The sequence below is a fragment of the Gekko japonicus genome, unplaced genomic scaffold, assembly GCF_001447785.1.
Source record: "Gekko japonicus isolate JY-2015 unplaced genomic scaffold, Gekko_japonicus_V1.1 scaffold4663, whole genome shotgun sequence".
Lineage (NCBI taxonomy): Eukaryota > Metazoa > Chordata > Lepidosauria > Squamata > Gekkonidae > Gekko > Gekko japonicus.
The window spans coordinates 3,070-19,938 of NW_015173831.1; the positions used below are offsets into that span (position 1 = coordinate 3,070).

General features: G+C 46.2%; 1 protein-coding gene across 1 annotated transcript in view; it reads right to left on the reverse strand.

Moving 5' to 3' along the window:
* Positions 1-621: 621 nt before the first annotated feature.
* The window catches only part of NDEL1 (nudE neurodevelopment protein 1 like 1), a 49,015-nt gene continuing 32,767 nt past the window's right edge, over positions 622-16,869 (reverse strand). The window contains exons 8-10 of the mRNA XM_015423605.1: positions 16,827-16,869; positions 15,831-15,982; positions 622-1,300 (exon numbers count right to left, since the gene is read on the reverse strand). The exon at positions 16,827-16,869 is cut by the window's right edge and continues 9 nt beyond it. Coding sequence (XP_015279091.1) covers positions 1,210-1,300; positions 15,831-15,982; positions 16,827-16,869 — 286 coding nt within the window. The 3' untranslated portion in view covers positions 622-1,209. The remainder of the gene's footprint in view (positions 1,301-15,830; positions 15,983-16,826) is intronic.

Below are 16,869 nucleotides of genomic sequence, written 5' to 3' on the forward strand. Positions count from 1 at the left end.
AAGCTTACAGCACTAGCCAAACAGTTATCCAAAGCAACCCTGAAGAAGACTCATTTCCTCACAGTTGAAACGTCATTCATTGAAGTAAACGAGACTCATTGCTATAGTGTTGATCGTTGCTTCACCCCAAACCACAAGGAATCAGAGCACAAAGTAACAGCAGACACCATCTTTTCTGCAAACGCCAGTGTGTCCACATTAAAAGATCTTTATTTTTGGATCACCTCTCTTGTTGAACCACAGGATGGCAGTCACCACAGAAACCTGATACACTGTCCTAGGAAAAACATGCCTCAGAGATTCTGAATAAATAAAGCTACAAAGCCCAAGTTATGTACAGATACCTTAGGCAAAGATATTATGTTTACAAACCTATATACAGTAAAACAAATGTAAACAGTCAATGCAGCAAAGGACACACAGGGAAAGGGCTGATAAAATCCAAAACAGTGAGTGATAATTTTTTTTTGGGGGGGGGGGGCATCCTACCATGGCTTTAACTCCCTCTTTCCCCTGCTCTTGGGCAATTCTCATTAACAAGACCAAGCTCAGTCCACTGGTTTCTTTGAAACAAAATAGGCAAACCCAGCTGACTGGGGGGGGGGGTCACAAAATTAGATATTTTCCATGGCCCACATCTCAGGTCCCAGGTTCCCTCAGGTACATCATTTTCATTGGGAATACAGAAGAGCCATTCTGTAAATAGAAGTTCATACTGCATCCCAAGTGCACCAGCTGACCAGAGACATTTAGGCCTTTAACAACTGCTTTTTAACATGAATAGACTTATTCTGGGAAAGAAAAACGTAGCACAGGGAGCTTTGTGTGCTTAAGTGCAGGGTCTGGAGAAAAGGAAAGCCGTGGAAGTGGGGGAGGGACTGCTAAGGGACAAGCCAGCAGACCCATTTTAACTTGCAAAATTGGGGTGGGGGGAACAGAAGAAGGTGATTTGGGCAAGTGCAACTCCAGCATCCTGTGAGAAAGACATCAGCAGTGACATTAAAGAATCTCCATGATGGAAATAGAAGAAAATAGACTGTATTGACGTAAGGAGTGCTGTATGTATTCTGGGATCTTCTCCAGCCAGATTCTGAGTGCTGAAACATCCACTCAGTTCCAGCCGGGAGCACTAATGGAAACTATTGCAAGCAGCTCTTTCCTTGTTCTTTCAAGAACCAATCTGAAGTCACAATGTGGTCTTTCAACTGTTCATACACTCAGAGGGAGCATGCCCGGTGCTGACGATGGTCTGGAAGCTCCTAGACCTGGTGGTGGCCCTTGATCAAAGCCATTTACTGCCCTGTTGAAAACAAGAGAAGTCAGTCACCAAGAAGCAGACAGGCAAAAAGATGCATCCCAGTTACATTCCAGCACTGCATACAAAATTCAACCCATCTCCTAAGGGCTACCCACTCATGCAGCACTGCACTTCCCTTCTGCCATAATAAAAGCTAAATACAGACATGCTTATCAACGCACAACTGAGATGGAAGAATCTAAAAACTGTTAATCATCTGTGAACCAATAACTGAGCTCCTGGAATCCACATAGTAAAGAAGAAGAAGCACACCTTTTCACAGATACTTCTCCTCTTTGAAGACTTCAAACCAGCAGGACAGCTTCAAGCTTAGGAAGCTATAGCCCTTTGTGCTGACAGAATTATCTGGTGATCCTGAGATCTCCCAAACACAGGAGTTTGCAAGAGACATGTGGCCCCATTTAGATGACGCTAGCATTACCTCATGATCAATTATTTTAACAAACTGTGGTTGTCCACTGGAAATAGGAGGTTACCATATAAAAATTTACCCCCATTTTTGCAGGATGTGGTGGGGTGGGAGGCCCACCGCACCCGGCACCAATTCCAAGTGTTCCTCGGTTTTTTGAATTTCTACCGCTAATTCATCCCCAACTTCGCCCAAGTAGTTCTGCCCCTAACTGACTTGTTAAGAACAAAGGGGAAGGGTCCCGACAGTAAAAAGCCAGGTACCAAACTGGACTGGCCCCCAGAGTGCCAACAGGCCTTTGAGAACCTCAAGGGTTTGTTTACTTCAGAGCCCATTTTAAATCATCCTGACGAAAATAAACCTTTTATCATCCAAGTCAGCGCCTCGGAAGTGGCGATGGGAGGGGCAATCCTGCAACGGGCAGGATGGGAAGCTCCACCCCCTAGCATATGTGTCCAGGAAGTTCTCCCCCATGGAGTGCAATTGGGCTATTCGGGTCAAAGAGGCAGCCGCTATCAAACTGGCCCTGACAACCTGGAGGCACTGGTTGGAGGGGGCAAGGGTGCCATTTGAGGTATGGACAGACCACAAGAATTTGGAGGCATTACGCATGCCCAGGCACTTGAACGCCAAGCAACTCCGCTGGGCAGAGTTTTTCTCTAAATTTTGGTTCACCCTCCAACACCTCCCCGGGAAATCGAACTCGCTAGCTGACGCTCTGTCTCGCCTCCCGCAACATGACAGCCAGCGAGAGGAAGTCATAGACTCAATGTTCACACCCACCCAGCTGGGGGGGGGGCAGTAGTGACTCACAGCCAGGCAAAAGCGGAGGCACCCATTGGAGTAGAACCCTGGATTTGCAAGTTTAAAACAGCTTTTTCAGACGGGGACATGAAGGACATCTAAACTGACCCCTCAGCAGAGCAGAAGGGGGATGGGTGTTGGTATAGGGGTGGGCAGGTGTTCATACCCAGGACCCTGAGAGGGAAAATCCTGACTGTGGCACATGAAAATAAACTGGCAGGGCATTTTGGTTACCTGAAAACCATGTACCTCCTTCAAAGACAATTCTGGTGGCCGCACATGAGGGTGGACGTTTCTCAATACGTGGGTTCCTGCCAAACTTGCCTGATGGGGAAATGGAGACCAGGGAAGTCCCCAGGGACTTTACAACCCCTGGAAATGCCAGAGACACCATGGGCAGTGATTTCGATGGACTTTAAAACCAACTTACCACCCAGTAAAGGCCAAACAGTGATTAGGGTGGTGGTCGACACATTCTCCAAGCAGGCACATTTTATTCCTTGCAAACTGCCCTCGGCTAAAGCATTAGCCAAACTTTTCATGCACCACACCGTGAGGCTCCATTCTGTTCCTCGCAAGATCATTTCAGACAGGGGGTCGCAGTTTCTAGCTAAATTTTGGAAGGAGCTGCTGCAGGTATTGGGGGTAGAACAAGGTCTAAGCAGTTCCTATCACCCAGAGACGGACAGGCAAATGGACAGGGTGATTCAAGTGGTTGAACAGTTCCTCCGGTGTTTCACCAATTACCAGCAGGGCAACTGGGTCGTCCTCCTCCCTTATGCGGAATACAGTTATAATTCAGTACATATTTTCACTGGACTCTCCCCCTTTAAGGCTGTGCATGGGTACAAAGGGGGCCCCCTCCCCACAATAACCAATCAAGAACCCAAACCGGAAGTTTTACATTCATGGTGGGGGGATTTGAAGGAGCAATGGTCCACAATCCACGAGACTCTGAAAAAGGCGAAAGAGGACTACAAAAAATATGCAGATAAAGGGAAAGCTCCTGAATGGGATTTGCAGCCTGGGGACTCGGGGTACCTTTCGACAAATAATTTGAAAGGAATCCAATTGGGGAGGAAGTTGGGGTGGAAGTATATTGGGCCATTCAAGGTGGTGAGGGTTCTGAACCAAGTGGCCGTGGAGCTACCCAAGAATCTGAGACATATTCACCCTGTGTTTCATTTCAGTCTATTAAAAAGGGATCCGGGCCCAATTGAGTGGAGACCTCATCTAGCCACTCCACCTCCTCTGATGATTGATGGTGTGGCAAAATGGGGACCTGCCCTCAGCCCTGGGAGACTGAATAGCCGTTCTATGGCTCGCAAGCCCCTGTTTTTGCCTGCCCACCCTGCCTGGTGAGGCTATTTACTTCCTCTGTCGCTGCCACCACTCGCTGAATTGACACCGCCTTCCTAGAGGGACAGTGAGACCCCTCTGGCTGACTTCCCAACCCAGGAAAGTGGATATCTCAATCTTTGGGCACCCCCTGGAGAGTTGGCAACCCTCCAATTTGGGCTTGTTTGAGGTTTCCCTGGTCTCCCTTTGCCTCTGGTAACAAGCTGAGCAGGGAGGACTATGTGGTCAAGTCACAACCAGGCTTTATAATTTCAAAAAGAAGATTTATTTAAACTATGTACAAGTTAGGCACAGAAAATAAACACAATCTAAATGCAATTCTCTGTCCCCTACGCACACCCTCTCTACCTCTATAGTACGTGGCTGCAGGCCAGGATTTGCTTTCCCCCTCCTCGTTGGAAAGAAAATCCAGCCCTCCTCAGGACTGGTCACCAATACTGCTAACCCTCCGGGCTGTCCACCATGATTTATAGTGGCCTGGACTGACCACGGAGTGTTGGTAGTAGAAGTACCACCTGTATGCACCCTTTGAAGCTGCTGTTCAAGCTCAGGCAAAGGCCAAAACTAAAAGCCTCCCTGGAGAGCCAGAGCCTTTATCTGCCTGGCTCCGTCCCCAGGGTGGGTCCCTACTTTCCCACACTTTTCCCGTAGAGCTGCTGGGAAATGTAGGCAGGGAGATATGGTAGCCCCATTGTTCCCTATGGAGCACCTCCCCCCTCCAGAGGACTACCAGACAGGCAGCCATTTTAAAATAACCTGCTGCCTCTGCCTGGCAGCCATTTCATTATAGATGGTGAACCTCACCATGAAGTAGAAGAGATACTTGATGCTAAGTTGATACGGAACAAACTGTACTTTGATGAATCGCATAATGAGTGGGTGAAATGCAAACATGTTAGCGCTCCCTCTTTAACTTGGGCATTCCATAACAAGTACCCGCACAAACTGAAGGGGTAGGAGGTCTTGAGGGGGGCAGTATGTCAGACTCCCTGTGCATTTTGCATTTTACAGCTCGCCTGTCATTGGGAGAGAAGGTTCCTCTATCGCTCTCTTTGATGTGCCTGGGCTTGTCACCCTAGCGATGCCAAATGTCCTGGCTTCTCAAATGTCTGTGATCCTGTTTTCCTTACTAGGTAAAGGCTACATGCCTACGGGGGAAGGGGGGGGGAGCTGATGGTTAGTTCTGGCAGGCAAATACCGTAGGGTGATTGGGTCCTGATCTTTAGTGCCTTTCCTTGAATCCACTATATCTACAACCTTCACGCATTTAACTTTAGTCCTAACAATAGATGTGTCTAAGATGGTATCTATCAACTATCTCAATAAAGTTAGCTTTCTACAAACTGGCTGGTGTTGAGAACTGATTTAACCAGGAACCTGACACCCACATGCACACACCAAACATACCATTGTTTCCATCATCTTGATTCGGAGGGAACTGATGTAATGACTGCTACAGCTGTCCACCCCCCACCCCCGTACCAGGCTGTACAGGAGAGCAATACCATCCCATTTTAGAACAAAAGCCAAGACAGACCACTAGGACTAAATAGATTGTGGAAAGAGATTAATTTCTTACTGTGCTAAGTAGTCCATGGCATAAGATCAGTGATGCTGAGGATGGCTACACTTGGAGATTCTAAAATTTATCATCTACAAAGTTACAAAGAGCCAGTTTGGTGCATAGATTGTGGAAAGAGATTAATTTCTTACTGTGCTAAGTAGTCCATGGCATAAGATCAGTGATGCTGAGGATGGCTACACTTGGAGATTCTAAAATTTATCATCTACAAAGTTACAAAGAGCCAGTTTGGTGCAGTGGTTAAGTGCACGGACTCTAATCTGGGAGAACCAAGTTTGAGTCCCCACTCCACTACTTGAGAGCTCTCTCAGCCCCACCTACCTCACAGGGTGTCTGTTGTGGGGAGGGGAAGGGAAAGGAGTTTGTAAGCCGCTCTGAGACTCCTTTGGGTAGTGAAGGGCAGGGTATAAATCCATCTTCTTCTTCTTCTAAATCAGAAAGCTCAGTGATTCACAGCTTCCAGATTAAGGGAATTTGCTTCAGATACTTTCAGTCTTTTCCCCATTCCCAATGAGAGTGTTGGCTTGGGTTTTTTGACAGTGTGTGAAAAAGGGAAGAGAGAAACTGGATAAGAGCAGACTACAGGTGTACTGGAAGAATGGAGGAGCTAAGAGCAAGATCAGCACAAACTGGCTTACATTTTAGCATTTTGTTTTCTACTATCCAAATGTGCAACACCTATTTTTGAGAAGAGGAGCCAGAGATCAGACCGGGCACAGATATCTGAGTTCAGGCATTTGCAGCATGATCACTATCAATGCCCACAGTTCCTACAGGGCCTGAAATTTCATGACTTCCTAAATATCTTAACGTGGATTAAATCTGCACATATCACAGTGTTTTCTGTTTTCTCTTGTATGCATTTTGTTTCTTTAAGAAGTCAGCATGGCCAGGAACCAAAGATACCATCTGGCTGCGGAAGTGAAATCAAGTTACTAACCCATTCTTGCAATCACATGCCTGGTCATATATTGGCTACAAGCTATTCCTGTTCACACGGCTGACAAAAGATGCACCACAGTTATGATTGTTCCAAAGGAACTTGACAGAATAAAATCAATATGGTGACCCATCTTAGCCAATTGTTAGGGCTCTGGCTTCCAGGTCACCAACTCTAGCAGATTCTTAGGCAGCTGGGGACTTCTACAGTAAGCTAAATGAAGAAGACAGAATACAGACTGAAAATACCAGTGAGCCAGAAACAAAACTAGCCTGAGACAACCAAGCCAGCTCACCCTTACTAAAACCTTTGGGAACTGCTGAGCTAGCCACACAAAGGAGTTACTAGGTGACAGCCAAGAGTTGAAATACATAACTTTGGTTGCTCAGTTTCCTTTGTAATTAGCCAGGGTAGGTGAACCATTAAAGTCTCTTCCCATCTGAACGGCATCAATATGGGGATGACGGATCTCTCCCAAGGACCCCTGTGGCATCACTACTCAAGGAGCTCTTTTCACCCCGCTCAAAAAGCAGAAGCATCACCCATGTTCTTCAAGTTTTGTGACACTCACTCTATTTGTAACACATGCAAGGAGGACAGTACAACAGAGAAGAAGCACTGCTCCGTGGATGAAAATCTGCCATGTGAAGCCAACCAACTTGTCAAGTCACATGACAAAAATCAAAGTACAGCACAAGGTTAGTATATCAGCCCCCATTCCCTCAGTAGCCCAACACTCATCTCCAAGCACTGACAAATCATCATGCCAAACAGATGCAGTTACCCATGACATTTGCAGGGAATCTGACCTAGCCAAACAGGAAAGATGGAAACAATGCATGTAAATACACCAGTAACAACAAGCATCTTCAGAAGAAACAGGCTGTTTACCTGTAAAACTGATGATCTTTGAGTGGACCTTTGTGCAATATCACACGTGGGTTGGGCGCCTGCACATGACCTCATCGGAGAATGTTCCAGAACTTGCCTCAGAAGTCTTTTGGCAGGCTCTCTTCCCGCTCTGGGGAGTAGGCACACACTGTGCATTCATGGAGCGGGGTAGAGAGTCGCCTCCCACTCAGTTCCTTCGACTGCTACCGGTAAGTCTCGACAAAAATCAGGTAAGAGATCGCGATGCCAACAGTGGGGAAGGTCGGGTGGGATTGTGGTACTGCACAGAGAACCACTCGAAGATCATCAGTTACAGGTAAGCAACCTGTTTATCTTCGTCGTGGTCTCTGTGCAGTCCCACACAAAGGTGACTGAAGAGCTGAACCAGGTGGATGAGGGAGCTGGCAGCTGAAAAACAAGAAGCAAAGTAATTCTAATTCCAATATACAGGTCTTACCTGAGAACTGTGAAGACTCATGTGAAGAGGGATCGAAGCACCACCTGGCCAAAAGCAGCATCCCGTTGAGACCAAACGTCCAGTGGATAGTGGGACACGAAGGTTGATGAGGAAGACCATGTGGTAGCTGCACATATGTCTTCTAACGGGATACCTGCCAGGAAAGCTGTCAAAGTCGATACAGCTCTGGTGGAGTGAACGGTAACACAGGTAGGTAAGGGTTGTTTCACGAGCTCATAACAAAGCACGATAGTCAAAGACACCCAATTGGACAGCCTTTGTGAAGAAATACTATGACCTTTCTGTGGTGCTCCATAGGCAACAAAAAGTCTTTCAGATTTTCAGAAAGGTTTAGTGTGATGGAGATAAAAGGAGAGAGCACAACGGACACCTAGGGAGTGCAATGCTCTCTGAGTCACATCAGCAGGGTTTTGGAAAAACACTGGCAGAGTAGAAGACTTCAAAAGATGGAAAGCGGAGACTCCCTTGGGAAGGAAAGCAGGGTCCGGCTGCAGAACGACTTTGTCTTTATGGAAAACCGTATAGGGAGCATCAGCCCGAAAGGCAGCTAGTTGTCCCACTCGGTGAGCTGTGGTAATCACCACTAAGAATGCCATTTTCCAATAAAGTAAACACAGGTCTGAAGAAGCCAGGGGCTTGAACAGGTGACCCATCAATTGGGAAAGAACCAAAGGGACCACATCGGTACCAGTGGCTTTCGAGGTTGGCACAAATGCAGAAGGCCTTTTAAGAAAGATTTTGTAATACAATGGGGGGGAAAACCAAGGAGCCTTCAACCAGGGAATGGTGGGCTGAGATGGCAGCAAGGTGAACTTTCACCGAGGAGTAGGTAAGTCCAGAGTCCTTTAGGGACATGATATAGAAAAAATATTCGCCAAACTCGCTTCAAAGGGAGCAAAAGAGAGGTTGGAAGCATAGGCTGCAAAGCAACACCATTTCATCCGATATGCTTGACGGGTAGACGGTTTTCATGCATTCAATAATACTTCAGAAATGGGAGGAGGGAAGGTTACTGCAGAATCCTCCAAGCTGTAAATTTGAAAAAAGTGGGATCATGATGAAGAACCTGACCTCAATCCCAAGAGAGGAGGTCCAATCTGGGAGGCAGATGCAAAAAAACTCACCTGGATAGACAAAGGAGGTGAGGGAACCATGCCTGACGAGCCACTTGAACACTCTTGCCAAAAACTGTGGGCAGAAATGATTTTAGGGCTCAGTGTACTGCCATGAGTTCCAAGCAACTGATATGAAGTGATGCCTCACGACGGGACCAGGTTCCTCTCGCAGATAAAACCCCACACTAGGCTCCCCAACCCCAGAGGGAGGGATCTGTTGATAGTTGAACTCCAGAGTTGGATGCCGAAATGGCATGCCACAAAGGAGGTGCGTTGGGGTTGACCACCAGTGAAGCGTGAGGAGAACATCCGAGGAGATGCGTAGGAGCTTGTCCAGCAGATGTAGTTGAAGATTGAATGAATGAATGAACCAGAGTTGCAGGGGCCATATTTGGAGTCAGGCATAGGGAACAACAAACACCGTCGAGGTGAAGAGTCCCAGCAACTTCATGATGGATCGAGCTGTTTGTACAGGATGCACAAGACAGGTAGAGACCAGGTTGATTATGGACTGCGCCCTGGACTCCAGGAGAAATGCCATCTCAAGTCTGGTATCGAGGCAAGCCCCCATAAATAACAGTCTGGGCTGGCTTGAGTAAGGACTTCAGGAGATTCACGAGAAGACAGAGTATCAGGACTGGATGTTTCTTTGGTATCCCTGCCCCCCTTAGACTTTGTCTTTGTGATATGGGGGAAGTATGGCAAGCATCCTGGGAGTCTCCGGCAGACTTCAGATCTAGTTTCCAGGCTCCACTTTAAAAGGAACACCAGTCCAGGTGCTCGAGCTCCTCTGGGTTAGGAATTTAACTAAATTTTGATTATGTTCTGTTTGACAAGGAATACTGGACTCTGCATTACTAAATATGCTGGCAGGGACGTTGCCTTACAAGCCCTGTTGTGCTTGAGGGCTCTGGCGCGACGAAGGCTCTGGCGTGGCGAGGCTTGCAGGGATTACCACTCCCCTGCTCCCTGGTGTGGCCTGTGCCTAGCAGGGACTGCGCCGCTGCATGGGGGCCTTGCTGGACGCCAAGAGCTGTGCTCCCAGCGTGGAGTGCTCCTGATGCGGAGTGAGCCGACTGTGGAGTCGAGGGGGGGCGGTCCTCGGTGTGGAGGCCCCTATGTGCGCCTGCTTTGTTGCTATCGGAGTGAGGCGAGAGCGCGAGCTCGGCTGGAGGACTCTGCGGGGCAGCGCGGAAGTCTCCGGGACGACGCCCAGAAGACCGCGCCCAGAAAGATCGAGAGCACGGGCTCAGCTGTAGTGGGGGAGACACAGCGGGATGTCAGAGACTTAGGAAAGTAGCAAAGCTGCCAGCTGTGCTGGTGTAATGTGATCAGAGTAGATATAACTGGAGTTAGATCCAGAGGACAAGACGCTGAAGATGAAGGGCCAAACACACACGTGGATGTCAATAGGCCAGAAATTATAATGAGGTTGAGGTTGAGGCCCCAGTACCATCAGACTTTTTAGATTTATGTGGTTTTTAAGCTTTTTTTGTGGAGTCCCCATGTCTAACAATTTCTGTGGGGCTGTAGAGGAATGGGAAGCTGCAGAGGACATCGTAGAATGCAGCACAGCCTTGAGAAGTATCACTTTCAAGTGGGCAGCTCAATTACATTGGGCCTGCTTGGTAAACTTGGCGTAGTGAGGGCAGCCCTCGGCCCGGTGCAGTTCTCCGAGGCAAAGAAGACACAAATCGTGCCCGTTGTTGGGGGGAAGTTTGGCATGGCAATGGTGGCACCCCTTGAAGAATAGAGTACAGCCTATTCACACACCCACACACCGTCCTGACTAGGGAGGGGAAGGGGAAGAGGGAAAGAAAGGGTGAGGGAAATTGGCAGATTTTTCCTTTTATTTTAGGAGTGGAAGAAAATAAAGCAAAAGAAGAAAGAAAAGGAGTTTAGGAGTCCGAAGACAAGGCAGGAGACTTAGCTGAGGCAAGTGAAGAGCAGAACAGGAGAGGTGTGAATGCAAGGGCAGTCGAAGAAAAACTGAATGGGAAGTGGCTCTCTACCCAGCTCCAGGCATGTGCAGTGTGTGCCTGCTCCCCAGAGCAGGAAGAGAGCCCGCCAAAAGACTTCTGAGGCAAGCTCTGGAACATTCTTCAGCGAGGTCGTGCACAGGCACCTAACCCATGTGTGGGACTGCACAGAGACCACGATGAAAATCCACAAGTTATTAGTACATTCTGGCAGGCTATTTAAGAACCAGTTCTTAAGCCCACATAGAAAGTCTCCTAAACTCCACTGAACATAATACATAGCACTGCAATAGCAAGGTTTGAGAACATATTAAAAACAAAAGGTCTTTTATTTCCTGTTTCACTAACAACACATAGGATTGTGCCTGCACATAAACATGAATGTAGAGACATCGTATATACTTCTGATGACCAGAGCTTTTACTCTTAAAAGATTATACCCCCCCCCCAAAATCCTGTGATCTCCAAGATGCTACTAGAATCTAGCTGTTCTACTGCCGAACCACACAGCTACCCTCTGAAACAATTTCTGGAAACAAAGCTAGTGGGGTCTATGGAGGGTTTAAAGGGGACAGATATTTAGCAGTAGCTGAATACAACCTTATCAAGATAGTAGTATTCAGAATTTAAGAAAAGAGGGCATTAGCAATAAGCTAATGGAAGGTACAAAGCAGACCAAACATTCTTCAGAGGGTTAGAAGCCAAAGCTTACTCTACTTATGCTGCTTTTATTGTGTGACAGAACAATGTGCCTTCTTGGCTTGATCTGAATGACAATGAAAACAAGAAAAGTCACCCACTCAGCTGGGCAAGGAGGTCTAAAGAAGAGCTCAGAAAGGATTTCACAGAAAGTAATTTCCTGTTTGTCAGTCTACCAGATGTGAAATTCGCTGCCCTGAGAAAGTCACCTTAGTGAACAAGCTCTCTTTCAGATCCAGGCTAAGTCTCCATCTCCCTTAAACTCTCCTGCCATTAACAATTATGAATTATGCTGGCTTTAGTGAGCCTCGTGTACATGCACTATGTATACGTAACACTGAACAAATTTCCCTATGACTCTCAGCAGCACAGTCTCCGTCCCACCACATTGATTTGGCGTGTCACCGAATTCTTCCACATCTTAGAAAGCAAAACTGTGCAGTCAAAGCAACTAGCACATCAGCAGCAAAGCCAGCAGTACAGCAATGAGCAAGTTACCTCAGTCAGTCCCACCACCCAACCACAGGTTTTTCATAAGGCAGCAGCAGCAGCAGACTGGGTCAGGTCCACAAGCATACGTGGCTGATTCAGGATCCAGCGACAAGTGGGGGCAGGGAGAAGAGTACAGGGGCTAGAGAGAGAGAAAAGATGGGAAGAGGAGAAGAAAGGGCATGCCTGAGCTCACTTTCTGTGCCACAACAAGCTATAGCTCAGCCCCAGTCAGCCACATTAGAATAGGGGAAATGGCAGCCAAAACACAATAAACCAATGGGTGCTCAACACAACGGAAATAGTTCATACTTTGACAGAACAGGGAGAAAGGAGAGGAAAGCAGCAGCAAAGGAAGAGGAACACTGTGCAAGAGTCACGGAGTGTCAGGGCCAAGAGCAGGAACGACTGGGGAAAGTGCCCATTGATGATGTTACCTGCACACTTCTGGGATGTTTAGGTACTTCTAGTCCTTGCTGCCCAAAAACTTATCTTTATGGTACATATGGAAAGTAGCTGCTGTTCCCCAGACAACTCCAGTTCTACCCTTAGACAATATTTTTAAAGATATCTGTTCACCATATTAGACAATAGACAGGCACAGAGACCACCTAACCACTGCTTTAAAAGGACTACAGCTGTCTATTACTCTGGCTTAATTTTTATTTTACCCTGTGTGTACAGTTACTGCACATAATACAGAAGTGTTATCTACATTAAACAGGACATAAGCTGACATCCAGGGATAGATAATGAATAATGAGGCTCAAATAGAAGGGAGTCTAATGGTTGGAGAAATACAGGCCGAGTTCACTGTACTAGTTCAGGAAATGCTTTGCTAAAGGAAAGTGGCTTGGGGAAAGATCTCAGGAAGAAGTTCAGCTGTTGTAAACAGACGTAGAAGACGCTGGGCCAATATAAGAGAACAGAAGAGGTAACACAAAATACACAGAAGCTTGAATGCTTCTTGTGGGTCAATTACAACCTACTCAACACAAAGCAGACCAGAATGCAGATGGAACAGGGAGTGACCCTTCCTTTGCTGCAATCTGCTTATTGTTCACAGCATGGCTCAAAATAGCAAGTGTGGGTCTTAAGAAGCTTGTCATGGGATTTGAGATCATGAACTGCAAGCAGCAGTTCAGTAGGTATTTCACTGCTGTAGTGCTAGCCTACACATCGAATACCAAATGCAGACCTCCACACAGGACTGTAGGTCTGCAAGTAATTTCCTCTCCTTGTGCAAATCCTGTAGATACAAGCTTGGTCTGCAAGCTATGCAGAAAACACTATTCAACCATGCACAAAGCTAGTCTGCAGAGCTTCTATGCAAGGTTGCTCCTGAAGGACTCATTTGTGCTATGCAAGATACACGACATTTATCTGTGTCTATTGTCATTCACTAGGCTTGAGAGACCAAGATGCAGGAAAGAGAAGGAACATGACTGACTGTTTCAAAGTCAGTTACAGAATCTTATACATCCAGAAGTTAGCACATGCAGCCTCCCAACCTAACCCATCTTAATCAAATATTCCATGGGAAATTCAAGGGGGAGAGAAATGGATGCTCTGTGGGTTTGACCAATGACAGCTGAAGTCATATTGCCCTTCACTGAAAAAGTCAGTCCCATTTTCAGGGGATGGGTAACCAAAGCAGGAAAAGCTGCAGTCCAGGCCTAGCCTATTTTAAATACACTATGCACTGCTTACTCTGAGGAATGTGACCATATTTGCCATCAACACTTCCCCCAGTTCAGCAGAACAACGCAGAGATTACAAAAGGACTCAGTACTAGGTATGTGTACAAAAAAAAATGGTATTTCTCGGGTTCGGGTATACCAAACCTGAAAAATATCAGTATATACCGATATTCCTGAACCCCAATACCGGTATGATATTGGGATCTGGGAAATAATCAATATTGCTGAATTTATTTAGCAAAGCTCTCTTTACGTATCTTTCCTTCCCTCCCCAAGTCGCACTGTGGCTGAAGCACACCTCAGTGAGTGAAGAGAACGCGTTTAAAGCCTTCCCTTCACTTGCTGAGGTGTGCCGCCACTGCAGCACAACTCAGGGAAGGAAGGGAAGGTATTTAAAGTCTTTTTAAATACCTTCCCTTCATTCCCTGAGGCATGCTGCCACTGCATCATAACTTGGGGAGGGAAGGGAAGGTATTTAAAGTTTAAATGCTTGACTCACAGAGTTGCGCAATCGCAGGGGCACAACTTTGTGAGTCACATGGGTGGCTTGGTTTGCTTTCCCTTTAAATGGCTTTTGCACAGCCAAGCCCTGCGCAAGGAACCCGGAAGCACTGCAAGTGGAAGGGGGGGTGAACTCACGCCGCTTCAGCTAGTGAAGTGGAGCCCGAAAAAAAGCTGAATAATATCAGCTTTTATTCGGGCTCAGCTAGATCGATAGCCAAATCAGATTAGGAAATCTGATTCGGCTGAATAAATACCCCCAAAACACCAGCTTGGTATATAGCGAGCACACACCCCACTTAGTACTTTTTTTTTTTTTTTTGCTTTCTACAACCAACTCAGGTTGCCATCCTCAGAGACACAAGTGTTTCTACTTCCTGGCTTAGCAAAAGACTGCAGGAAGAGTGCCTCCATAGGCTGCAGCCCAAATACATAGAGCAAGATGCCTATAGGTCAAACATGGAAGGTTTCTACCTGTTAGAATCTAATTCTATGATCCACCTCTTAGGTTGAGTTCCAGATCCATTTCAAGGTATTGGTACTGACCTTTAAAGCCTTGCGCAGCCTGAGACTGACATACCTGAGGAACCGCCTCTCCCCATATGTGTCCCAGAGAGTGTTGCACTCTGCTGGTCAAGATCTGCTGGTTGTCCCCAGCTCAAGGGATGTCTGCTTAGCCTCGGCCAGGGCCTTTTCTGCCCTAGCCCCAGCCTGGTGGAACACAATCCCATCTGAGGGCTTCTATTGTCCTGGCCCCACTGGTGTACCTCCTGATAGCACCTGGTATTTTTGTAAACAAGTATAAAGCCAACAGTCGTGATAGTCTACCCCTAGTGTAGCCAATCCTTCTAAAAATTGTATTTTTGTACACTACAGAATATCTCCTGAAGAAGTTCCATTTTTTGAAACGTTGTTATATAATCCGGAGACGATGTTGATTATGTACCTTGGTTCAAGGATTTTCTTATGATTTGTTTATCATGTTGTAGTGCTTCAGATTGTAATACATAGATAGCATTCTTTACAAGTCTTAATGACTGTTTGATTTTTGGGTCAGACTATCACGTCTGTTGGCTTTATACTTGTTTACTGATCGGGTCGTTTTTGTCCAGATTTACCAGGTATTTTTGGCCACTGTGTGACAGAGTATTGGACTAGATGGGCCATTGGCCTGATCCAACATTGGCTTTTCTTATGTTCTTATCAGGGCCCTGTGGGACTTACTATTGTTCTACAGGGCCTGTAAAACGGAGCTATTCTGCCAGGCCTTTGGCTGAGGCAGTGGGCGTTCACTAAAAACCAGCCTCCACTGCTGAAGTTGAATCTTACCACTTCTACACAGCCTAGATTAAGATCTCAGAGACCCAATGACACCAACTTGGAAACTATATACAGAGATAAACAGTGTGACCTGTTTCAATCTATGTCATTTAAAATGTTTTTAACCATTTTGCAACATTGTATTTATGTGTTTTAGAACTTATTTGTGATCTGCCTTGAGCCCGCTTGTGGGGAGGGCAGAATATATATTGAAATAAATAAGTCACAAGATCAACCTAAACTTACGCTTTGTCATAGAATGTTGTATGTCCCGAATGACAGAACTTCATGCCATTGCTGTTGATCATGCTGCTGTTTATATTCCCTGAAACAAAAGATTTCCGTGATGCCTGGTCTTTTGCAAAGTTTCTGCAAGCAGCTAGTTTGGATTCCAAGGCCTGAAAATGGAGTGAAAGACACACATCTTTATTAATTAGCCATCATGAAGAATAACAAAAACAGTATCAGCATTAGAAGGGTCAACATGATAAAAGCTTCAGCAAAGTATCAGGGCCAGACTGGCCACCATTCACACCACATTCTTAAGACCAACTGCCAAGTTTCATGGTAGTCCATTGAGGGAAAGTTAGTTTTCCAAAGGTCTAGACAGATCAGACTGTGTAACACAGAACTTCCAGAAATTACAGCCAATCCTACAAAATGTTTAGAACAGTAGCTGAAACAGCTCTTTGAAACCCTTCAGTACACAGGAGAAAAAACTGGGAACAGCTGGCAAGAAAGCATACCTGGAGGTATTTGTTAAGAACATAAAGTAAAAGAAAAAAAGCCCTGATGGATCAGACCAAAAGTCTATTTAGTCCAGTATCCCATTTCTCACAGACACCCACCGGAGATCTCCGAGAAGCCCAAAAGCAGGAAATGAATGCAAAAGGGACCCTCCCACATCAGTTCTGAGGACCACTAATGAACCAGTGCATCCATACTTTGCTAAGCCTCCTTAAGAGATACTGAAGACAACAGTTGTGATAACCAAGTTATCCCACAAATATTTTCTGATGCAAAAAGCTGTGCTAACTGTGCCCATACACCTTCATTACTCAGTGCTATTTAGTGTTACACTTACACCAATGAAACTTAGCATCTGCTGTTTACGGTCATACCAGATGAAAGCCGTTTAGCTTGCAGCTCATACTAAGGATACCAGTCATGTGACAGCATTTAGGGTGCGCATTAGGCCATATTTCAACATATCCAGATACCAAAACTCTGCACGCTTCTTACCCCCACTTTTCTTAGGAGATCACCCACAATGTTGAGTGCAGAT